This window comes from Cupressus sempervirens, chromosome 5 (assembly GCF_028749045.1).
Source record: "Cupressus sempervirens isolate cs-2001-9-10 chromosome 5, ASM2874904v1, whole genome shotgun sequence".
In the NCBI taxonomy this organism is placed as follows: Eukaryota; Viridiplantae; Streptophyta; class Pinopsida; order Cupressales; family Cupressaceae; genus Cupressus; species Cupressus sempervirens.
This window is the reverse complement of record NC_143122.1, coordinates 92,884,901-92,910,975: the sequence shown is the minus strand read 5'-3', so window position 1 is coordinate 92,910,975 and position 26,075 is coordinate 92,884,901. Positions and strand designations below refer to the sequence as shown.

The following is a 26,075-nucleotide window of genomic DNA, read 5'->3' as shown; positions in this document are numbered from 1 at the left end:
CAAAACAAAACAATGTGTAGCCCACGCAATGTCCTTACGCCGAAAAATTGCCTCCATCCGATGCGCAGAAACTTCCTTCAATCCCTCATTGGCCATTCTGTAGAGAACAACCTTCTTTCCATCGACAACAAAAGTGAAATCCATCCGTTTGAAGCTCTAAGTGTATTCATCAAGTGTCTCCATCCATTGTATGCCCAAAATAACCTCCATGTCATCAAAGTTTACTATGAAGAAATCCTCAATCACCATGTGATTTGCCATTGTGATACGTAGCTAAGGAACAAGGTGTGTGCAGGGCAGAAGAGTCCCTCCGGCAACCTTGACCTGAAATCCTGCGTGCATCTCCATAGGTAGACCTCTTCGCTTCACCAGAGATGAGTTTATGAAATTTAGAGTGGCTCCACTATCCAGCATCACCGTAACCCTTTGTCCTTGAGGGGTACCTTGTATAGGAAAAACTATGCACCTCGGGCTACCGGCAAGGGCAATAGTTCCTCCGCGTCGTACCAAAGCTGCAATTCTTTCTGTACGGTTCAAACTAATCATGTCGGTGTCGTCGTGATGTTGGTTGTCTTCAGCGAGCGTTTCTTCCTGTCCATCCTCATCATCAAACACAACCTCAACGTAGTGTATTTTTCTTTTTCTAAGGCATCTGTGGCCAGGTTCCCCAGTCCTTTGCAGTTGAAACATTATTTCTTCCTTCGGAGTTCTTGTCTGGTAGCTTCGTCCAATGACGGCTTCCTGGGCGGAGGTTTATTATCTTTGTCCCTCGGAATGTCGATGGTTTGTGGTGTAACTTCGAGAGGATGACATTGATGATGATGTCATGCTCTGTGTCTTCTTAATAGCCTCCGACAGGGTGGCAGGATTGAACCCTTTTACCCAACCTTTCAGTGGTTATGTTAGTCTGTCCATGAAGAGCACTATTCGTCTTCTTTCAGAAATGTTCGTGACCAAAACTGAGAGTTTCTGAAATTCCGCAATGTATTGGTCAACCGATCCATTTTGTCTCAACTATGCCAAATCTTTGAAATTGAGTTCCGGATCTTTACCATCAAATCGCTCTATCAATCTCTCAGTGAATTCCGCGTAAGTAGTTATTTGATCATGCCCTAGTGTGATGGTGTCGTGATGCCACCATTCATGCGCAACTCCCTCCAAGTGCAGCGTCGCAAATTTGATTGCTTCTTCTTCTGGCATAGGATTCAGTGGGAAGTAAGTATCGGCCTTCATTACCCACGCTTGTGCAGATATGGATCTGGATCCGTCAAATGGAGACAGATTTACTTTACTCAACTTTCTTCTGAGATCATCGTTAAAGTATCCTCAGTTTCTGCCTCCCGAATATCTCATTCTTAGATCCACGTAATCTTTGTAGGATATATCCTCCTCAAAATTCACATTCTTCCAATCTTCTCTCAGTTGTTCTTGCATCTCTTCAAAGGTTAGTTGTTTCCCTCTGTGCGGTGCCTCCATCCGTGGGGGAAAAGATGGCATGGAAGGTCGAGAGCGTGCTGGAGGAGGGTTTGATTTACCCAACACCGAGTCCACGCTGTGACCATTCTATTCTTCGGATATTTTATTGTTTGTCAACTTCTTGAGAGTCTCTTCCATGAGTCGTTGAGTATTAGTGATCTGTGCCTAATTCTTGGCAAGTTCTCTCAGTAGTGCCACGAGTTCGGTAGCCATTCTATCAACAGAATGCATCCTTCTCTTCCGGCTATAAACTCTCATTCACTGTCCACAGGCTGGTAGGAACTAGGCTCTGCTACCATTGTAATGTTCTAATGGCAGTTTCTCCTCCTGAAGATCGACATTATAGTGTACGGATCTGAGATTTACCTGGCAACCTAATCCAATTACCATACTGTGCACAAGAGAAAGAGTTGACTGTACAGTGTTTGTGGCAAGTGGTATCCATGGTCATACAGTGACAAGGTAGCAATAGCCTAGCTATACGGTGACTTGAATGTACGAGATGGGCAATAGACAAACAGTTCGTACGGTATTGTGGTCGTACAACAATTGGTCGTACGGTGACAAGGAGTGTTAATGACATAAAGAGGGAATAGAGATTATGGTCGTACCTCAAACGAGCCATACAGTATCAAAAGGAGACAATGCCGTAAGGTGGTGGAACAAGGATAGTTGATAGGTAGGTAGTGTATGGATGGAGGGGAAGTATCTAAAAATTCCACTACAAACTTCATGATCAAAAATTCATCAGATAGAACCTAAATAATAATGGAGATTGAAACAGAAGAATCCTTCAATTAGTGTTTGCCAAAAGATGATGCTTTGCTTTGCCAAATCTGAGCGAAGTGCTAAAGGCGACAGAATAGGGTGAGGGTTAAATCCCACTGAAACCAAAGAGACCAAATAAGGAAGATCTTTCACTTCCGAAATGGCGATCAACAGTGAATCCCTAACAGGAATTCGCAGTACAGAGAAAATAATCCAAAGTGCATACCTAAAGACTACCTACAAGTCGTGCTTAAATACCTGTCAGAAAACTTTCCGAGGGTGTACAAAGATAGCCGACAGTGACACAAATTATGGAAACAAAATAAAAATGGGTCTGAGATATATTAATCAACCAGCCCATTAACAATAGTTTGATAATTGATTTATTTTATAACGGGAACAATACAGGGAGCTGAAAGGATCTTAAATGATGGGTGCTTCCATTTTAAGATAATACATAATCAATATTAAAAATATCCCAACCCCCAATAGGATGGCAGAAAACCCCTGTGATTCCATTGTAAGAACTCCTACTAGTTCTAATTCGGACAAATGCCAAATTGCTTCACGTTTTAGATGTTTGACATTTTGTCAAACACTTTCCATGAAACCTCTATCTTGTTGGCTTTTATTTTCAGATTGTTTCTGCTTTCCTAGAATGGTCCAAATGAAGTTTAAATGCTTGCAAGTGATTGCTAAGATATCTAGGCAAAGAACTAAAATGCAAATGCAGTCCCTTTTGTCTTTCTAAATGCATATATATTATTTCTGTGTAAAATGTGCACCTACAGCCAATGGACATTTTCACAAACACTTAGCATGCAAACTAACATGATGATTTTGAGCAATATAGATATGAACATTATATGAAATATATGGCATGCAATTTATCAATTTTTACTAATGACCAATTACAATGCTAATAAACAAGAATTTCCAAGCATTTATGCAACCAATAAAATCTGATTTATCGAAAGGAGCCTATAGCAGCAACGTGTATTGAAGTTGACACCAACTCTGATATCTCAGCCCTCCGAGAAGGTCATGAATTGTCACCACAGCTTGCTACTGGCGATTGGAAACACCAAACATCAAAGAACGTTACCTAAGTCTGCCAACGTTTGTAAAGATTCTGCAACTTCTGAATTTTGATCAGACTTTTATTTTGGTCTTTGAATGCTAAGAACAGTCTTCTAAGTTCTCTGAATATTGAGGATGTTTGATACCTATATTTATAATCAGAACTTCTGTACTTCTCCAATACTGATGCAAGAAAGAATAATTACTTTGCTGTGATATTGACTGAAAATATCTTTGATTTAATTTACTGGATATAGATGCTAGAAGGAGCAGACTTAATTTTGTTTGTGTGTCCTTCAGAACTGCATCACCATCCTTCTAAATATCTAGGCAAAAGACGTCAGACTCAAAGGTCATGTCTTTTCCTTATACAACTATAATTATGCCTCCTCATGAACCGGCAATTTCAAGTTTAATCTAATTAGTCACTAACACACGCATTGTGTTAGGTTAGTGTTAATATCAAATTAATATGGAAAAGGTGCCATCTCATAATAGGAGAGCAAGGAGAGCATATAAAGTCGTCAGTAGATAATTAGAATAAGAAGAATAAATGCGACTGTATTTCTAGGCCTGTTGATTATCAGGTTATATATATTTAACACTCCCTGTTAACTTGATAATCATACAAAGAAATATTATATTTAGCAACATCAATACAGATGTATAAGCAAGAACTAATACTCTATATCTGTCTGAATCTTCTCAGTATGTGATATCATAGAACACATAATACAATGTCATATTACTCAACTTGTGATATGACAAATCACTGCTACTAGTGATAAGATACAGGATAAATCTGAAAAGTAATTTAAATTCTTCATTTATCCAAGTTGTGACTCATAGAAACTGGTATTTCTATATCACAACAAGATTCTGAGTTTAAGATCTACTAGAAAACAGGATAACTTTAGAGAATACTAAAATTTTCCCTTTATCCAACTTGTGACTCATAAACATAGTAATGTCTACATCACAATATGATCTTGAACTCATCTAGATCTTATAGTAGAACTCTACTGTTTAGCACATTATCGAAGAGATCGTCACCTCTCATAATGTTTTATACAAGTGTTAATTATTTTTCAGATATTGTCACCTCTTAAAATAATGAATACAAATGGTGGAACCCATAACAGTCAATAGCCTGACAAATAAAATTATTTTATTAATAATCAAGATAGTACAAATGGATTACAACTCAACCATACCAAGTCTCCTCCTGAAGTGTTCTATCTTCACTCAAGATAGAGGTTTGGTGAGTATGTCTGTTGTCTGATCTACAATGCAAATTTATTCCAATTTTACAAAATTCTTGTCTACCATATCTCTTACATAATGGTAAGGAATTTCAATATGCTTGGACCTGTCATGGAAAACTGAATTCACTGAGAGCTTGATGGAACTTTGATTATCACAAGGAATAATCGTGGGATTCATAGCTTGCCCAAATAATCCCACAAGTAACTTTCATACTGCTTCCCGAGAGGTCATCGCTGCTGCAATGTATTTGGCTTCTATGGAACTTTGTGCTACTGAAGACTGCTTTCTACATATCCAAGATATCATTGTTGATCTCAAACTGAAACAGCATCCTGAAGTACTTTTCCTATTTTTAACACTTCCACCCCAATCTGAATCAGTGAATCCATGTAAGTCTAGAGCAACTTTCTCATATTTGAGTCTGAGATTAAGAGTGCCTTGTAAGTATCTCATAATGTGTTTTACTGGGACTAGGTGAATCTCCTTCAGTTCACACATAAATTAACTTAAGGCATTAACTGCATAGCAAATATCTAGTCTTGTATTTACTAAGTACATAAGAGACCCAATCATCTGTCTGTAGAGAGTAGAATCTATGGATGGTGATTTTGCAGCTGCTTCCTTAAGTTTATGTAGATTAGTCTCCATTGGAGAAGACATAGGTTTGCAATTCCACATTCCAAATCTCTTTAAAATATCTGATGTATACTTCCCTTGATTTAGTATGATACTGTCATAATTCTGTCGTACTTCCAATCCTAGGAAGTAATGAAGGAGTCCCAAATCTTTCATCTCAAATTCTCTAGTTAGATCTTTCTTGCATTGATCTATGAGATGATCATCACCTGTTATTAGTAGATCATCAACATACAGTATCAGAATTATCATATCATCTTTATCTCTTTTATAATATAAATTTGGATCAGCTTCATTCTTGGAGAATCCTAAGCTGGTGAGATACTTATCAACTCTTTCATACCAAGCCCTGGGCGCCTGTCTAAGCCCATAGAGAGCTTTCTTGAGCTACAAACAAAAGCATTAGGATCATGAGTTTCAAATCCTTCAGGTTGCTCTAGATATACTTCTTCTGAAATCTTTCTATTTAGGAATGTTGTTTTCACATCCATCTGATGTACCTTCCATCCTTTTGATGCGGCAATTGCTAAGACTGCTCTTACGGAGGTATATCTAGCAACAGGAGCAAAGGTTTCTTCATAATCAATCCCTTCTTTCTAAGAAAATCCTCTGGCTACAAATCTGACTTTATACTTCTCAATACTACTGTTAGCAGCATGCTTTATTTTAAATATCCACTTGGAAGAAACAACAGATTTTCCTTTAGGTCTTGGAACAATTTTCCAAACATCATTTTTCATGATAGATTGGTATTCTTCTGTCATAGCTTCTTTCCAAGCTGTATGTTTAATAGCATCAGAGGGATTGGTTGGCTCTGTTTTGGATAAATCACTTATATTAGCTGTATAACTAGAGAATCTTTTAGGTCTTTTGTTTTCTCTGACTGTTTTGGAAGGTGCAGCAAAATCTTGAGCTGCTTCAACTATTTTAATGGCCCAAAGTGGTCTTTTCTTTGAATTTTCTTCAAAGTTCATATTTTGAATTTCATTTTCGATTTCTTCAAAGTTCTCCCTCTGAGACCCAGATTCACTATTTCTTTCAAAACTAGATAAAGGAGAAGGTTCATCAGAGCTTATGGCTTTTTTGAATACAAGATCTTCTTCAAAGATTACATCTCTGCTAAGTTCAAAAGTTTTCTGTCTAGGTATGAAAATCCTATATGCTTTAGAAGTTTCACTATACCCTACAAAAATACCTTTCCTCCTAGAGAGTTCTAACTTGGTTCTCTTTTCTTTTGGAACATGGATATATACAAGACATCCAAAAATTCTAAGATGACTTATATTGGGTTTTATTTTAGTAAATACTTTTTTAGGGGTTTTATCTTTAAGATAGGAGTGAGGGCTTCTGTTTTGAATATATACAGTAGTACAAGAGGCTTCTACCCAAAGATAATATTTTAGGTTTTGGTCAAAAATCATAGCCCTAGCAGCTTCTATAATTGTCCTATTCTTTCTTTCTGCTACCTCGTTTTGCTCTAGGTTATAAGGAACAATGTACTCCCTCTTAATCCCTGATTCTTTACAAAACCTTTTAAACAAGTCTGATGTATATTCTCCTCCGTTATCAGTTCTAAGGGTTTTAATTTTATGTCCTGAAAGATTTTCAGTTAATGCTTTGAATTCTTTAAATCTTTGTAGGTTTTCTTCTGATTCCTTGCATTTTAAAAAGTAAATCCATATTTTCCTAAGGAATTCATCTATGAACAAGATATAATACCAGAATTCTCCAAGAGAAGGAACAGACATAGGTCCACATAAATCTGAATGAATTAATTCTAGTACATTATTTGTTTTTCTAGTACTGAAAGGGACTTCTGGTGCTTTTACCCAGAGCACACCCTTTGCAAATACTAGGGTGGTCTTTATTTAATTTGGGTAATCTAGTAACCATCTTTTCCGTAGTTGATAAAGTTTTAAAATTTAGATGCCCTAATCTTCTGTGCCATATTTCATTTGAATCTTCAGCTTCGTAAACTAGGGCTTGAATGGATCCACTAGATTTTGTATTCAATTAATACATGTTGCCCGACTATAGAATTTGTTCCAATTCTACGAGTCATGGTTCGTATTTAAAACTTGCCTAGTTTTAAGCCTTAAATTGATCATTCTATCTGTGGAGTTTGCAAGTCTTTAAGTCTCCATGTTCCCGGCTTGTTAGCAGTTCCGCACAGCACTTGAGATCATTGAAATCCAGCTTCTGAGCCTCAAGATATAAAAGATTAATGATTGCCGCCAAAAACATGTATTTCTTAACCTTTAACTTCTTAAAGGGTTAATGTTAACCATCAAAAACGTGTTTTTCTTAACCTCCAAATAAAAGGTTAATGTTAACAACGAAAAATACGTTTTTCCTAACCTCTCCAATAGGTTAATGATAGTGATTAAAAACACGTAATTCTTAACCTCCATGAGACGGTTATTAACCTGCTTGAAAATTTCCAAATTGTATAAACCATATGTAAATTCTTTTGGCTCGAATATAGTGGGTGTGATACTGAAGTTTGAATGCTTGCCGTCAACTATGGGAGTCCAGATTTATGAAGGAAATAGGTTGGAACATATCTGACCACGTGCAGATCTTCCTCTTCACCAAGTGCACAATAAAGATATCTTTAAAGAAGCAATTAAAACCCATATCATGCTTGCTCAACCTGCAGTTATTTCTCCTACTATAGCAGCAAGATACTTCACGATTTGGCAAGCCAGATGGTGTGAAGCCGAATCATGACCTAAGTTTGGTCAAGGCATTTCAAAGAGAATTTGAAGAACAAACCTTCAGTGCAAAACTTAGAAATTGCATGCGTGAGCAAGGACGAATGCAGTCTCGGGTTCCAAACGAAATCAATGACGTCGGATCTATATAAGAGCGGAATGAAGCAGCGGTAGCCAATTTGCTATGAGCGGCTCCCCAAAGTCGTTCTTCTTTCTTACTCCATTAATATGGGAACCAAAATGCCATTGACTGGTCTGGGAACTGATGGTGTTGATCAGAGTGAGGAGGTGATTATGGCAGCCGTGATTACGGCTTTGTAGGAAGGTTATCGCCATTTCGACACAGCAATCGTTTACAGGTCAGAGTGGCCACTGGGAAAAGCTCTGCATACAGCCTTTCAAAATGGACTTGTTAAGAGGGAAGATATATTTGTCACCACCAAACTATGGAGTACCCAACATTCCGACCTTGTCACTGCAGCCAAGACAAGTTTGAAGAATTTGCAACTAGATTACGTTGATCTTTATCTTGTCCACTTACCTATCAATATGAGAAAGGAACTTCCAATTTGCGTGTCCAATCCCAAGGAAGAAGACCTTTTGCCCTTAGGCATGGAATCTACTTGGAAGGGCATGGTGCACTGCATGGAGATGGGGCTCACCAAAGCTATTGGAGTTAGTAACTTTTCCTCCAAGAAGATTGAAGACCTATTGGCCCATGCTAAGATACCTCCTGCAGTTAATCAAGTGGAGATGCATCCAATGTGGCAGCAAAAGAAGCTGAGAGAGTGTTGTGGCAAGCATAACATTCATGTGAGTGCATATTGTCCTTTGGGAGCTCCAAATACTCCATGGAGCTCAAATCTGGTGATGGATGACCCCATCATCCATGAGATTTCTCAGAAGTATGGGAAGACTAGAGCCCAGGTTATGTTAAGATGGGGAATAGAACAGGGAGTGACTGTGCTGCCCAAGAGCTATAATCCAAACAGAATATTTTCAAACTTTCAAATATTTGATTGGTCTTTGACTTCAAATGATGGTAACTTATGTTAATTCAATCAGCAATCCTTCTAATACCCAAGTCGTGGCCACCCCGCTGGTTCTAACAGGTCTTGATGGTATTTTAGATCATACTGTTGTTCAAAGAATCGACCAACAAAAGTCATATAGTATGATGATCGAGGCTTGGATAAACAGGATGATAGAAGATGCTTCAAAACTTATAACTGGAGTAAAAGAGATGTGGGAAAACCATCATGCAGATATAGGAAATTTCTAAGGAGCTGGAAAACAGAAAAGAACATAAATACAGCTGGCAAAAAATAGCTGATGAATTAAAGGAAATGGCCAAGTTGGATACGAGCACCCTACTCCTTGAGAAAATTATTGCTGATCCAAGTGACAACCAAATACGTATCTGGAGTAAAAGTGTTGGTTGGAAGATGATAAACATCAACAAAGGGATCACTAAGTTCGAAAAGTTAATAACTTCTTTGGAGCAACTGAAAGCAAAAAGTATAGATGAATTAATCTCCACTATCACAGTTGGGGTGCCAGTAAGTGATCTTCAGCATGTTGATTGTCAGTTTCTCCTTGATTCCTTCAGTGTTCAGATTCAATCAGGAATAGAGAACCGTGTATCAGATGCTGAAACTATGATGAAGCTTAGCCTGGTTGCAGTCACGCTGGGAGATTGTAACATTTCAGCTTATCGGCAGGAGTCAGAAGAAATCCAAGATAAATATCTCACGGCCAAACTCAGGATGGAAAATGTGCTCATTCCAAACTATGAATCAATGATGCTCATCCGAGATGCTTACAGAGCTTTCCATGATATATCAATTGTGTCCGGATAGATAGGGCTAGTAGCTAGAAAAACTGGTGATTGTATATGCAAACGTTTTTAGGAACTCTAGCTAAAGTTTTGTTTTTACGAGTTTCCTTGTATAGGTTAATTTTCTTGAGGTTAATTAACCTTCCAAAATTTCATATTTAGGAGGTGGTTATTAACCTCAAAGAGGTAGTTATTAACCTCTATGTCTATATAAGGACACCTTTTGGCTTTGTAAAGGGACTTTTTGGCTTTAGAAGAAGGGAACACTATGCAGAAATTTTGATTAGAAGATGATATTTGGAAAGTATGTACAAATTTGTCTTTATAATTAGAAATTCCTCTTCAGTTCTTGGTGCAAGAAAGTAAAGGAACATGCAATTTGAGTTCTCTGATTCTAAATCTAAATTGTTTAGAATGTTGATTCTCTTTGTAGTGAGCATTCTCATGGTATGGTGTAGATGTTTATGAATCTATGGATCAACATTGTGCTAGTAATAGTTTTCAAGCGTAGATCTTGATTGTTGTTATTAGCGGTTTTAATTTAGTAGTTTGGGAAAGCCTTGAAGTCGTGTGGTGCATTCGTCATCATGAGCTTTCTCCTCTTTCAATTTTAATTTTATATCTATTTGAAAAGCTTCAAAATTATATCATACGAGGGAGCTGCCCCTCTAAACGCAGAGGAAGGCCGCATACCAAGGGCCTATCCAACTGTTGTGAACGGTTTGCCACACACACTCCGTTGGGCAATTCTTCTGTGACAAATTTGTTTACCAACAATACAAATATCCCTTTCTTTGACCAATTAACTTTGCTTTCTTGATGGAAGAGTTCTTAGCCCAAGTTAATACTTTGTCATCCACGAATGCAACATTGTGCCCATCATCTTCAAGTGTTGTAATTGAGATTAGGTTTCTTTTAATCCCTAGTGCATAGAGTACACCTTTAAGAAGAAGAGTATTTCCTGATTTTAGTTTCAAAGTACAATTTCCAATTCCTTCAACGAAGTGTGCTAAGTTATCACCAATGGTAACTTCACCGTTAACCTTCTCTGATAAAGAATCTAGAGTTTCTTTGTATCCCGTTCTATGTCTAAAAGATCCACTATCAATTACCCATGTTTTATTTGAAATTTCATTTGATAGAGAGGAATACAAAACATGGTTTTCAGGATCATAAGTATCTTCTTCTCTAATGATATTTGTACAATTTGCTTGTTGTTTGGAGTTTTCAGGACAATTAGATCTATAGTGTCCAAATTTTTCACATTTGAAACACTTTATTTTAGATGGATCTTTTTTGGGCTTTCTATTCTTTTGATTTCCCTTTTTCTTCTTGAAATGCTTCTTCTTGCCTTTATAAGAATTTGTATTAAGAACGTGAAGTTCTTCATCTTCTACTTTTGGTTGGCCTCCTTTCTTTAGTTTTCTGGATTCCTCTTGAAGACAATCATTCTTGAGCCTGTTAAAGTCCAGAAGCTGATCTTTGGCACTTATTCCTTGTGTGAATGTCTCCCATGAATCTAGCAATCCATCTATAGCCATAAGTGTTAATCTTGTGTCACTAATGATGGTTTCTATGCTTGATAGTTCATCTCTAATGCCGGCAACTCTTAGGAAATAAGAATTTATCGATTCTCCTTTCTTTATCTGAATGTGATTTAGTTGTCTTTTTAGTGCAAGAACCCTGGTTGCATTGTTTACTTCATATGCACTTCGTAATGCATTCATCATATCAAAGGCAGTTTGATGTTTTGTAAGCATAGGTACAATATCGTTTTTAACTCCATCCAAGATGATTTGAATAGCTTTTCTATTTCCTTTGCTCTATGTAGATTTGTGAGGTTCAAATGGGGGTTGTTTGGATGCTCCATCAACGAATTGTTTAACATTGTTCTCTTCAAGAATCATCAAGATTCTGAATTTCCAGGCTTCAAAGTGTTCTTTCCCATCAAACCTATCCTTGAGTCTGATTGTGTATGCCATTGAAGATAGGAGAAAGCTACTAAATATATATGAAGTCTGATAACTGAATTTTGCAAAGCCCTAGATCTGATAACTTGGCCCTGATACCATGTAAAGATTCTGCAACTTCTGAATTCTGATCAGACTTTTATTTTGGTCTTTGAATGCTAAGAACAGTCTTCTAAGTTCTTTGAATATTGAGGATGTTTGATACCTATATTTATAATCAGAACTTCTGTACTTCTCCAATACTGATGCAAGAAAGAATAACTACTTTGCTGTGATATTGACTGAAAATATCTCTGATTTAATTTACTGGATATAGATGCTAGAAGGAGCAGACTTAATTTTGTTTGTGTCCTTCAGAACTGCATCACCATCCTTCTAAATATCTAGACAAAAGACGTCAGACTCAAAGGTCATGTCTTTTCTTTATACAACTTTAATTATGCCTCCTCATGAACAGGCGATTTCAAGTTTAATCTAATTAGTCACTAACACACACATTGTGTTAGGTCGGTGTTAATATCAGATTAATATGGAGAAGGTGCCGTCTCATAATAGGAGAGCAAGGAGAGCATATAAAGTTGTCAGTAGATAATTAGAATAAGAAGAATAAATGCGACTGCATTTCCAGGCCTGTTGATTATCAGGTTATAGATATTTAACAACGTTGCCTCTGCTGTTTATTTTGTAGCTTCTAGAAGACTGCCGCTTCACCAACCTGTGGCCACTCTCCAAACTCAAATATTGAACCTTATATGAGCTACAATTTACACAAATTGAAGATTTCTACCCTTGCAATCAAACCTAAGATGAAATGTTGAATCCTTCACTCAATTGGATCACAATTTGAAGCTTTCTACGAGCCCAAAGTGTAAAAGCACTTGGAAGAATTTACAATTTTTCAAGCTCAAAACTTGAAACCCTTGTTCCAAATTTCTCTTCACACACAAAAGCAAATAGCTAGTCATGAATGAATTCATTTTTCTCGTGAAAACTTTTGTAAAATTTTCGTCTTCATAAATTGACCAACTAGCTTCTTTTCACTTTTCACAACTTAAAAATATATTTTCTTTTGACGGATATCGTCGGTAGAAATTGTGTATCAGCTGACGGGTCCCTTCGGGAAGGAAATTGTGTATCAGCCGACGGGTCCCTTCGAAAAGGATTTTGTTATGTAGCGACATGTTGTATGTGGTCGACGGACTCCTTCGGGAAAGTTCTTCGGAAAGTATTTATAACCCCTTCGGGAAGCATTGTATTCAAGAGATCTTATCATTCAAGCATAATGTAATGTTTTGGCATATGTGAATAATCTAAGGAATTCTGCTGTTCGTGTTCATTGTCTATGTGCAATTCTAATTAACCTATGCGGTAAACATTTGGCGCCTTTGCCCGATGGACCTGGTACGCAGGCAGGCGGATATGAATTAAATGCCGAATCAGTTGAACAAAGATAAGAATAAGCTGAAGGAAAAAGATGACATACGCGTTGCGCAGGGAAATTTAATTCTGGCTCAGCAGACAGAGCGCCGAAGGAGATTCCAAAAGATTGCCGACGGAAACAGGAGTGCGGAAGGATTGTTGAAGGAGACTCGACAACGGCTTGATTTGGTGGAAGAAGCAAGGGAAGAGTTTATGAACCTGCATACGCCATGGGAAGAGAATTCTGACGGAAGGAGACTGACTCGCACGGCTCAAAGTGCCGAAGGAGCACGAGCGTGGAGTGACCTCTTCGTCCGAGATATACTTCCGAAACGAACAGCTTTGGTTGACGAACCCTCTTCTTCACCAAACAACGTGGGTGCCCAAAACAGCGCGGGTGTTGGAAATAGCGCGAGTGTGCAGAACAGCATGGGTGTCCAGAACAGCGTTGGTGTTCAAAATAGCACGAGAGCTCAGAACAGTGTGGGTGCTCAAAACAGCACAGGTACACAACAAAACCCCCAACATGCAGTGATAATGGCAGGTCCGAAAGAAAAGTTGCCTAAATTTGATGGTGATGAAGCAACTGATCCCATTCGACATTGTAAAACATGTGAAACAATTTGGAGGGCAAATGGCATAACAAATACAAACGAATAGATCCGACAATTTCCCGCTACCCTACGGGTTGTTGCGATTGATTGGTTTACTGATACTGATCCACAAAAGTTAAACAGTTGGGATAACATTAAGGAGGAGTTCATCGCAGAATTTCAACTCTTGCACGACGATAATGAAATTGTAGCGGAGATATTCAATACCAAACAAAAGAAGAATGAAACAGTACGGGTCTTCGCCAGGAGGTTGAAGGACATAATCAGTAAAATGGAGAATAAGCCGGCAGATGGGCTCTAGAAAAGATGGTTCATGGAAGGCCTTCACCCGAAGCTGCGAAAGAAGATGAAGATTGTGCCACCATTAACATACATTGAAGCGTACAATCGGGCAATGAACCTCGAAAGTGACTAGAAGACAAAGAAGAAGAAGAAGAACAGCTCGTCCGATTCAGATGATGATGCATCCTCAGGAGAAGACAACAGCGATGACGAGGGAAGCAACAAGAAGGTCCGTGCCCTCCAGAAGGACATGATTCGGATGATGGAGTTCAAGAACATGAACAAGGAGACTAAGGGCAATGACCTATGGTGCACGAAGTGCAAGAAAGAAGGCCATACGAAGGGATCCTGCCCGAAAGATCAATTTTTTGAGATTTGCCAGATTCTAGGACACTCGGTAAAGGAATGTCCTTTCAACCTGAAATCAAGAACACTACAACAAGTGTTCCTGACGCAGGAGGCATCCCCGTCAGGAGGGAATGGGAATACCAGTACGGAAGGTGCCACATTGGGAGAATATAGAAATAATCAGCACGGTCAAAACAACAACAATAATGGCGGGTGGAGTCGAATCCAGTACGATGCCAATGGCCGGCTGATAGTTCAATGTCGTGCATGCAGTCTGTGGGGTCACTTCGCCCGAGAGTGTACAACGGCGAACACACCGAAGTTGTTATGCAGATGGTGTGGACCTGGTGATCATGAAGATGCTAGGTGTCCAAAGTCCGGAGTAAACTTGATTACTGTCGGGACGGACGAGGAAGAAGTTCTGGCAATCACTCGGAAGCAGGCAAGGCTATACCCCGATCCGACGGAGGAAAAGAAGAGACTGGAGGAAGCACGGGCAGAGATCCAGAGAGTAATGCAGATAGAAACGGCACACTTGAAGGACACGGCGAGTACCTCCATACGGAACTGCGCAGAACAAAACATTGTACGGCAAATATTGCAAGCTGAGATACCCGTCAGGATAAGTGATCTGTTGCTCACTATGCCTCAGCTCCGATCGGCACTCACAAACATCCTTCTCGCTGCTCAACTACCAGGAGAACATGGAAGGAAGCAGGAAAGTGGAGCAAGTACAATGGACAAAAAGGAGAAGGAAAGTGGCGCAAGTGCAGAAGATCCGATGCTATTAGCTCTTTCATCCGGAGGCTATCCGGCGGTTGTTGAAATGGGCATTCTCGGGACTGTGCTAACGGACACAATCGTGGACGGAGGGTCTGGTGTCAATGTGCTGCCAGAGGATACCTGGAAAAAGTTGGGACAACCAACATTGTGGCTACCTACCTTCCAGTTGTTAACAGCCGATCAACATGGAATCAAGCCATTGAGAGTACTCACAGCACAACCAGTGACGATTGGAACACAACCGTTCTTGTTGGACTTTGTCGTGATCCCACTAAAGCGGAGAGGATATGATGCCATTCTGGGCCGGGGGTGGCTGATACAAGCCAAGGCAAAGCACAATTGGAAGAAAAATACTTTATCACTCGAAAGCAAAGGCCAAAAGTATGTCATCGATCTACACACTCAGATGGTTGGAAAAGAAGCTCTATCATCGGATTCCGAAGGAGAAGATGATGAGAGGAGGCAAAGTATGGAACCCGATCAGGAGGGAGTCATACGATTGGAAGGAGATGACGATCTGGATTCAGTAAATGGTCTTTACCATTGGTAGATAGAGAATTACGAGCTCTTTCCAAGTTGTAATATGCTAAGGATCGACGAAGGTAAGAAGGAAGAAGGAAATGAATGTCCGAAGGAACACAGAGAAGCCGAAGGAGGAAATGAATGTCCGAAGGAACACAGAGAAGCCGACGGAGGAAATGAATGTCTGAAGGAACATGGAGAAGCCGAAGGAGGAAATGAATGTTCGAAGCAACACAGAAAAGCCGAACAAGGAAACGCGAGTATGACTGAAGCTGAAGAACAGAACATACAGTACGAACCCAAAAGAAGGAAAGATTCTACTGTACGACTGCGCCAGAAGAAAGTATTACGTCGAACCACAAATATAGCAGAAAGGTACTAGCAGCAAGGAAGACACAGGATACGGTTTGCACAGGCAACAAAGCGGAAGGGTTTAACAAAAGTTGCAGCAGTACGAAGTGGACTTGTTATTGACAGCCAGAAGGGGCAGCTAACGGAGTCCATAGTAGCGAGCTTCGGGAACAAACTGGGCGATATGGAGATGACACAAAATAGGCGTAGGAGGTTTCAACTCGGACAGTGGGTGTTGAAGTACGACAACCGGAATGAGATCAAACCAGGCAAGTTCAAAGTTAAGTGGGTCGGGCCGTATTAGATCCGGGAAGTAGGGGACAATGGAGCAATAAAATTATGGACTTTGGATGGACAGGAAGTGCCTCAGGCGGTGAATGGCTCGAAGCTGAAGGTATACCACGGCCGGAAGACTTCTGCGTCAGAGAATGGCCTTCGGGCGACCCCTTCGTCATTGCAGACCGACAATACCGATGGTCGAAGGGAAAACTGACTTTGCTATTGAAAAAAAATGAAAATGAAAAGCAAAAAAAAGTGATGAAAAAGCTACTGTACGGATTTTGGAAACAAAGCACCGTACGGATACTTAACTATTCACCGTACAGTTTTGGAGGAAATGTACGGTTTTTGCATATTATAAAGTCTGGGAATGTACGGATTTCCTGGCAAGTGTACGGATTTTTATACAGTACAGATTTCATCAGTTTGCATCCGTACGGTGTACGGATTTAAGAAGAAGCTGAAGTGAAGGCGATGTACGGATTTTTCTGGAGCTTGGGACGGTACGGATTTTAATATGTGATGTACGGATTTTATAACAATAATGCAGTGTATGGTTTCTCAAGAGGCTGTTGTACGGATTTTTGGAGGAAGATACCATACGGCTTGTTATAAGCTTGTGGATTTTCAAGCAAATATATTAAGCATACGGATTTTAGAGCCATTTTCCTATACAGATTTTTTAAGGAAAGCAGCGTACGGAAATTGCAGTTGGGAATGCGAGGTGATTGTACGGGTTTTTCAAGCATATCATGTGTATGGATTTGGATTGCAAGATTATAGATTCTGAAGAGTGGGGTTTTGGCGTACGGCTTCTACTTGCTATTTGGTAGCAAAAAAGGGTGATAGGAGGTTTTCTATTAAAAAAAAAAAAAAAAACGTCGACAAATCAAGAATGCTCAGAATGAGTATCAAATGATGCCATAGAGTAGAAGAACCAACGATTGCCAGAAAGAGTGTAGAATCGGCAAAAAATGACAAAAATGATGTGTTCCGTGTAGTTTTGTGTGGGTTCCAGAGTGCTCATTTGGTCTTGGCGGCGAGGGGCGCTACTCCTCGACCCCGCCCTGTACCCTGCGGGGGCGTTGCCCCCTGGACCCCCAGTCGTTGCAGATATCAATCGTGGGAGTCTTACCAGTTGAGAAGACTTAGAGCTGCTGCAGGCATGGAGTGTCTGTATACCAGAGGCACTACGAGTAGGTGTTGGCCGAGAGGCTATCTTGGTGGATGCGTAGAGAGCTCAGGAGGAGCTGATCATCCAGTTGAAGGCAATGCAGCGACACTTGGCTCAGGGTACCCGGAATTGGAATGCAGAAAGCGGCACAGGTGGCTATAAGGGTCAAATGTCAGATTGGCTAAGGTGATAGTGTTGAAGACCAATTAGTTAATCAATGTATTTTGGTTGTTGATTTGTCTCAGAGATTTTGTAATAGTCGTCAGGAGACGACTTTTCTTTTTGGGGGGATGATGTCGTCGATAGAAATTGTGTATCAGTCGATGGGTCCCTTCGGGAAGGAAATTGTGTATCAGCCGACGGGTCCCTTCGGAAAGGAAATTGTGAATCGGTCGACGGGTCCCTTCGGAAAGGTTCTTGTTATGTAGCCGACGGGTCCCTTCGGAAAGGATTTTGTTATGTAGCGACATGTTGTATGTGGCCGACGAACTCCTTCGGGAAAGTTCTTCGAAAAGTATTTATAACCCCTTCGGGAAGCATTGTATTCAGGAGATCTTATCATTCAAGCATAATGTAATGTTCTGGCATATGCGAATAATCTAAGGAATTCGGCCGTTCGTGTTCATTGTCTGTGTGCAATTCTAATTAACCTATGCGGTAAACAACGGAGATTGCATTCATAATTAAATTATAACTCCCTTTGTATTCTTCAGATGAAGAAGACTTTCTTCCCTCTTTTTAATTCATTAAATTTTTCCTTTTCATATGTTCATATTTACTTAAGGAATTAATAAAAGATAGGCCTCCTTTTGATGAATGACATTTAAATGTGCAGTCATTTGGCTCCATTTTAATGATGAATGATTCATTGAAGTGCAATTATAACCTTATTTTATAATGTGTAATAATTATTAATAAAGAATTACGTATGAACTAGGGAGTCAACCACTACATCCACTGCACATTTAACTGCCTTAATAAAAATTGTAAGGGCCCGTCTCTATGAATCCCAGACTTACTATAATTAGTAAATCTTTGAACCTGATCAAACTAAAGGTGTCAAGGGTCATCACTGCAACATGGGCTTAGTTGACTTACTAGAAATAGCAAGTCCCTCAAATTGAGCCAACTGGCGAATGAGTTAGCCTTTGTTCATACCACAACTCCAGGAGCCCTTGCTAAATATAGCAACTCCTAAACAATTGCTTACTATAAATAATAAGTCTTTAAATAACTGCTCCAGTCAACAGTACCAAATCTCAACACTGCCACCAAGTTGTTCAGGAACCCTGCTAAAGATAGAAACTCTAACTTTCCTAAAGTAGACACTTACTACAAGTGTGCCAATCTGTTTCAAACAAAGAGCAATCCTGATCATCCGTGACCACTGGAGTGGGAGAATAGCCTCTGGCTTGACCAACTGAGACCCTCTAAACAACTCCATTAGCCTATGAGGGCCAGGAAATAGGCTAATCCTCACGAAGTTGATGCTCACAAAACTGGGGACATTACATTGTGTTATACTTATGTTTTCTGATCTCTTCTTTTTAGCTAGAATATGAAAGCGTTCTTTAGCTACTTTAGTGTTACTTTCAAAAAATATACAGAACTCTTTCATCTTTACTTAAGTGTTGAGAGGCTTTGTGCCCTTACCCAGGAGCTGAAATTTTATAATCTCTTCTTTTAGCTTGAATATGAAAGCATTCTTTAGCTACTTAAGTCTTTACTTTCAAAAAATATACAGAACTCTCTCATCTTTAGTTAAGTGTTGAGAGGCCTTGTGCCCTTACCCAGGAGCTGAAAAGATTGGCGATTTCTTCAGTTTGTTTTTAATTTGCTTCAAAATCTAGACACTTAACTAGTTTAGATTGTAAAAAGCTAAAGTTTGTTCCCTTGGGTTCTATGGTTAAGTTTTGTTGTTTTGTTGGAAGGAAGGTTTATCCTTACTATTCTGTTTTCTGTTGTACTGAACGTTACAGATTAAAATGTTAGCTGGTTCATGATCTATAGTGAATACTACATTACAATTTTTTGAGTTTGCAGATCAAGGTTTTTGTTCATTATGAACAGATCTACAAACATATAACTATCTAAATTATTTACTGCGGGGTAGTCCTGTTTTGTTTTGAAAATAAATATTCTACTTTTTTCAGTGGTAAGTTTAAAACATGCTTGTGGTAACATAAGTTTTAACTACTAAATGAGTATCCAACAGTGAACGTCAAAGAATACCTGGCTTTCAATGTTTGCTGGCTATTTCTGGATTTAGTAGGCCAGCTATTCAACTCTCTTTTCCACCTTTGGTACTGGTATGTTATTTTTGTGATGTGTTACCACATTTCAATTTAATATTTCAAGTTTATGTAGCCTTTGATTGACACAGAAGTTTAATTTCTACTAATTGTGTTTCTTAATTACAGCTAAGTCAGCCCAAAGTGTTTGTCCATGGAAATACACACAGTAAAGTGGTTAAGGAGATAAGATGGGCAGGTTGCCCTTCCTAGTGAAGACTCTGAATGCATTTGAGAGGAAGTGATGTGGATTTCTTGACTTTTTTAAACCGGTTGTGATCTTCAAATATTGCAATCCAAGAATGCAGTAACTAACCTTGTGTCTTCTGATTAATAATACTTTGCAGATAAACATATTCAGATGTTACAATTTTCATTACTTGGGTTTTCAAAAGCAGAAAGTTTATGTCAAGGAATCTTCATCAAAGACATGCAGAGATTTTTTAATGTGACTAATCACCATTGTATATGTCCACAATAACAATGAATCGTTGCAAAATGAATTTGATTGATGTTGCCAATTAAAATCAAAATAAATGAATCCAATTGATGTCATTCAATGTTGTAGTTTTCCTTCTTGCAGTGGCTGAGGAGGTATAACAGATCTGTGATCTCTAAAGGTGACATACTAAATGAAATCTGCCTTCATACATGAGCATGGCAATGATTTCTGAAAGCAAAAAGGCAATACTTAAATGTTAGTAGGAAAAGGCTATCTATAATGAAAAGATTACCACTCCCTTGTTTTGCCCTAGCATGGGCTGACCTATTTTGCAAGTTTTCTCCTTTTCAACAATATGAAATTGACAGCTAGAATCAAATCAATTTGAAGCAACATGCAAAAATTGATAGCCTAGATTTTCTAGACAAATCTCATTTATTGATTGCTATCAAAGACCACAAAAAGACCCAAAGAGTGATTTCTTTCGTGAAATGTAGAACAATCATGGTTATTGGAAATAAAATGCCTAATTTGCTGATGAATAGGAAATTCTTAGGGCCAAAAAACTATCAAAAATTAGATATACACCTATGTTACCATAAATGTGATGGCTTAATGTGATGCACATTCTGTGTGAAACGCATTTCACGTGAAACGGCCATTTCTGATCTGCCCCCTCATTTCATTGCTGTAAAATGGAGAACTTTGCGAGTTAATAGAGATTTATTTTTACCTGTCCAAAAACAGCTGGAATAACTCTCATATCAGTTTATATTATATAATAATTTAAATTCAGAATTAACGGATCAGATTAGTTGCCTGCTAAGAATTAATTTATTTATGTGCCTGATTAACTGTCTGTTAAGGATTAACTAATAATGATTAGACTGCTTTTAAGATTGTTTTTTATAATAGTTTTGTTTTTTAACTTGATGTTACCTTTATTGTAACCTTTGAGCATGCACGAGATATTGTTATGGTCTGTTTTATTATTTATTTATTTGGTCAATATTAGATTATTTGATATTTCTGTAAAATTTGAAATAGTAGGCATATAAAATAAGTATAATAGAAAATTATAATATATTATTAAATAAATTTATAGATTATTTTATAAATATTTGTATATGTGATATATTTGGTCTTCCTGCTGCATTTCTTGTTTCTCGTTGTTGGCAACATAGAATAGTTATACACAGACCTTAAAACCTTGTTGACGTAAGAAATTAAGAATGATGATAACAGATAATTGATGACTCTTTTCTCCATGAGGAATCAATGACGCTTTCTTCTAGTCAAGATCCTGCCCTGTGAATAAATAAATAAATTTCATAAATGATGCATTCTTCTACACTACAGATGAATTTCCACTTACTACATAATAAGTGGGTAGCTACATTTCCTTCCTATCAAATATATGGGAGATAGTTTACTTTAATAAAATTGGAAAAACAATTTGAGGTGATGCAAGAGCATCTTGCATGGGAAAAAATTATTTTAAAAAAAAAAAAAAAAAATTGTGGAGGAGAGAGTGATGAAAACAAAAATAAAAATAATTTTAAAAAATAGAAAATGGAAAAAAAGGGAGAAAAGAAGAATTTCTATTTTCAAGGTGCAAAGGTGGCATAAATAAAAAAATAAGAAAATTAGTTGTCATTCCATTAATCGAGGTGTGTAGGTGGCATCTTAGAAGTTTGTTGAAAGTTGTTTAAATCATGTATTAAATATTTGTTGTGATCCACAAAAGAAATGTAATTTTTTATTTGGGCCACATGCAATCCATCTTCCTATGTCCCATTTTAGCCCTTCGCATGTACTTTCCATATCACATTTAATTCGTTGCATATGTTTCATGAGTATCTAATCAATACTTCAAATATACTACTCCTCAAAGATCCATTTTGCCAATATTCTCATGGAGTCATAATCCATATCTTCCAATTATGGATTCAATCCCATTGAAACTTTCATGTTGCAGCAAGTCAAAATATGCCAAAGTTTCTATAAAGAATGAAGACATCCAATAAAGAAGGTGTACTTCGAAACAAAGAAGCAATAATTCATTTGGTCTCCATTTTCCCAATGATTGTCCGAGAACCTGAATTTGTGTGGGAATGCGCCAAACACTTTATGTCAAAAAAAATTTGCAAATGCTTGTCGAAAAGTTGTTCCTAGTTTACCTTCAAACATCATTGAGAAGGTCTTCAAAGTGTCGAAAAATCCAAAATGTGCAAATTTGACAAGATAATTCACAACTTGGAATGAGAAAAAGCTTAATCATGTCGAGTTTTCAAATCACAACTAGAAACTCATCATGGTGATTGCAGTGGTGTAGAATACATGAATTCGTGATCTTATGATCATCATCAAGAATAAGGCTTTTGCCATCAATCCACATGATTGATTCATTTAAAATCAATAGCTTGAACTCTTTCTTCTTCTTTCATGTTCATAGTTGGAGAAGATGTATTACATGAAAATGTGTGATTACGTGCAAATACAAGATGACATGTAATCCAATAATTTCTCTTATTAGTTAGACTGGGTCAAAGTTGGTTGAGTTGCTCCCATTTTTTCCTCATTTTTCTCAACTCTTTTGCCTATATAAAGGAGTGTCCTCCTCATTGTAAAGATCATCTTTTGTTGTATACAAAAAAGTTTTGTCATACTTGTGCAAGCATAACTTTGATTGTGTAGAACGAATTTGGGAAAAAAGTGAATAAAAAGAAGCAATTAGATTCGAAGCTTTGACTGAAAGCAGTTATGATAAAGCAAATTAGAAGATTTGACTATAATTTGTGCATATTGTCTTTGGTTCATGTTATAATTGTATGTTCAATAATAGAGCATAGTGAGTTAAGAAGCAATTATGGTGATACATAGACTGGAACCTTTGACTGTAGCTTTTATTTTTGTCTCAAATTCATGAAAAATAGTTAGAATTTTCCTACTTTTGGAAGCCTTTGAGCCCCAATGGTAGAGGTTTTCCTTATAGAATGGAATATAAATCATCTATTTCTGGAAATCTTTGTGCCCCAATGGTAGTGATTTTTCTTATAAATTAAACAAACAGGACTTAGAACCAAACTGGTACGCTTTCAATCAGCATTTGAGTGGTGTTGGTTTATCGATATCATCATTTCCAAATACTAGATAGAAGTCTAGTTAGAGATTTCATCTTGCCCATTACTCACTCTGTGCGTAAGTGGATTATTTTCTGAAAGCTAAGAGGAAAGAATATCGATAACACCCCTTACAAAATCTCTCAACTTCTTGCTTACCTTGAGGTGATCCAAGGAATGGTGAGAAGGGGGAGCCTTCCCTTTAATGTAGAAGAGATTTTGTCTCACACGTGTTGGTCTACCTATTTTGTGACTAGATTTTCACAAAGTTGTCGATTGCGAAATATCCACCCAACACCTTGGATCAACTCAAGGTAAGTAAGAAGTTGTGAGATTTGAAAGGGAATATTACCAATATTATTTTCTCTTATCTTTCAGAAAAGAATTCACTTCCATGTGGAGCAGGTAATGGGCAATATGAAACTTCGAACTACACTTCTATCTAAAGTTGTAAATGGTGATACCAATAAACCAACACTCACTCAAAGGCTAGTTGAACGCGTACTAGTTTGGGTCTAAGTCTAGTCTTAATTTATGCTATAAGAATAACCTTTACTATGGGGGCACAAAGACTTCCAGAAGAAAAGAATTCTAACTATTTTTGTGAATTAAGAAAGAGATACAAGCTACAGTCAAACCTCCTAGTCTATGTATCTGCATAATCGTTGCCAGCCAAAACTTTAGCTCCAATTGCTTCCTAACGTTTTATACTCAATTATCAAGAACGCAAAAACACATGAATCAAAGATTTAGAAAAATACAAATCACAGTCAAAGCTTCCAACTTGCACAAGTCAGAATTGTACTCAATCAAAGTTTAGCTTCAATTGTTTCTTCGTATTCACTTTTATTTCAAAATAGTACTACACAATCAAAGTTATGCTTGCACAATTTCTTGAGATCTCTCTTGCATACAATAAAAGATGAGATTACAATGAGAGGGCACTCCTTTATATAGGCAAAGGAGTTTAGAAAAAAGAGGAAAAAGTGGGAGCAACTTAACCAACTATGCCCCAATCTAACTAATAAGAGAAATTATCAGATTACATGTCATACGGACATACAAATCATATTACATATAATTACTCAATTTCATGCAATACATCCTCTTCAACTACAAACTTGGAAAAGAGAAGAAAGAAGACGAAAAAGACATGAAAAATGCCTTGAATTTGATGACATCACGCACTGTAGGAGGATCTAATATTTCCATTGTCTTTGATATAGCTTCTATTGTGACTCTTTCAACATGTGTTGATTTTACAACTTTACAATTTGCCATGAGAAAATGATGTAGGTGTTTTGCTAAGGTTTTGTACAAAGCAAACCTATTCATTGTGCGAGAACCAAAATCTTCAAAATCTATATCAACATTAACTTTGATTGTATATTCTAAAGTCACCTTGTCTATTGCAATCAAGTTGTCATGCTCAATAAGAACATGACATCCCATTTGTTCTAGGTCACACATTACCTTAGTTTCAATTGACTGACAATCTTCTAAGGTTGCTTGCAACTTTATTACAAGTTTCCTTAGTGTCTCTTCCTTATAACCCATGAGTCCATGAAACTTGTAGATCATTTTGCAAGATGGGACAACATCACATGCAACCAGGCCATCCAAATCATAATTGGCGATTTCATCCCAATCGCATTGGATTTTATTGAAGGTGTTTGCTTTTTGATTCAAAGGTGCAATCAGATCATGTAGCATCTCTTCAATACTTCTTATACATTCAAGGATTCTGATTGCATCTGTGATGGCTTGAACTCCTTTGGATACAACTTCTCCAAACCGAGTTTTTGTCGCTTCCATGATCCGCTTCTCTTGAGGTGTTTGAGATGTAGTGACTGCATATTGCGACAAGTGTTGTTGAATAACCTCATTTAGGCAAACAACCCCCTGCTTGAGCTGATTTTTCTTCTCCCACAACTTGTGATTTCTTTTTGATACATTGGCAAGTGTATCATGAGCATCTTGTAGACAACCCAAGCATGATTGCTTACCATGTTCGATTTTAGTGAACTTGTAATCCGAACGATTAAGTTCTTTAGTTGGTTTGTCTACCAATGGTTCAGCAACATCTACAAACTTAGTCTTTTTGGAATCAACTACGACCCTTGAAACAATTTTATCTTTCAAAGATTTAGAATTGGTTTTGTTAATATGAATATTATCTGAGGGCAGCACAACCTTCATTCTCTTCATGGTGATCTTGCCCAACCAAGCAAGCAAACTAAAACCTTCACTTGATGAACAAGGACAATAGCAACCATTGACATCAATCCTGATTGTATTTCTGTGGTGACTGAGCATGCTTCAGTTTGTACAGCTGCACCAAGAGGTGCTTGATGAGAAGATTATGTCATGAATGCTTCAAAACTAGATATTGAAGTATCCAATTGGGAAACTTGACCTTCCATGAATGCTAGAAAAACTTCAAACATATTCCCCAAATTCTCACACTGCTCATCTGTGAGAATAGGAGCTAATGAAGAAATAGGAAGCGCCAATGTGTTCACCTTTGAGGCAGGGATGGTAGATGTGAAAACAGTGGAGAATGAATCCACATCATCATCTATGACACCTAGAAAAGGTGTTTCCTGAATGGATGGACCTTGCTGATTTATTGGTTGTGGAGGAGATATGATCATAACCTCTCCTTCTTCCTCTTCATCCTCCTCACCGGGTTCTTCTCTAG

The 26,075-nt window shown here is 37.9% G+C and overlaps 1 protein-coding gene across 2 annotated transcripts in view; it reads left to right on the top strand.

The window, feature by feature from the left end:
* Positions 1-20,579, top strand: part of ALG12 (homolog of asparagine-linked glycosylation 12) — a 342,508-nt gene extending 321,929 nt beyond the window's left edge. For both annotated transcript variants that reach the window (XM_089828760.1, XM_089828761.1), the window contains 2 exons: positions 19,735-19,828; positions 19,940-20,579. In XM_089828760.1, coding sequence (XP_089684886.1) covers positions 19,735-19,828; positions 19,940-20,023 — 178 coding nt within the window. In that variant the 3' untranslated portion in view covers positions 20,024-20,579. The remainder of the gene's footprint in view (positions 1-19,734; positions 19,829-19,939) is intronic.
* Positions 20,580-26,075: the final 5,496 nt, after the last annotated feature.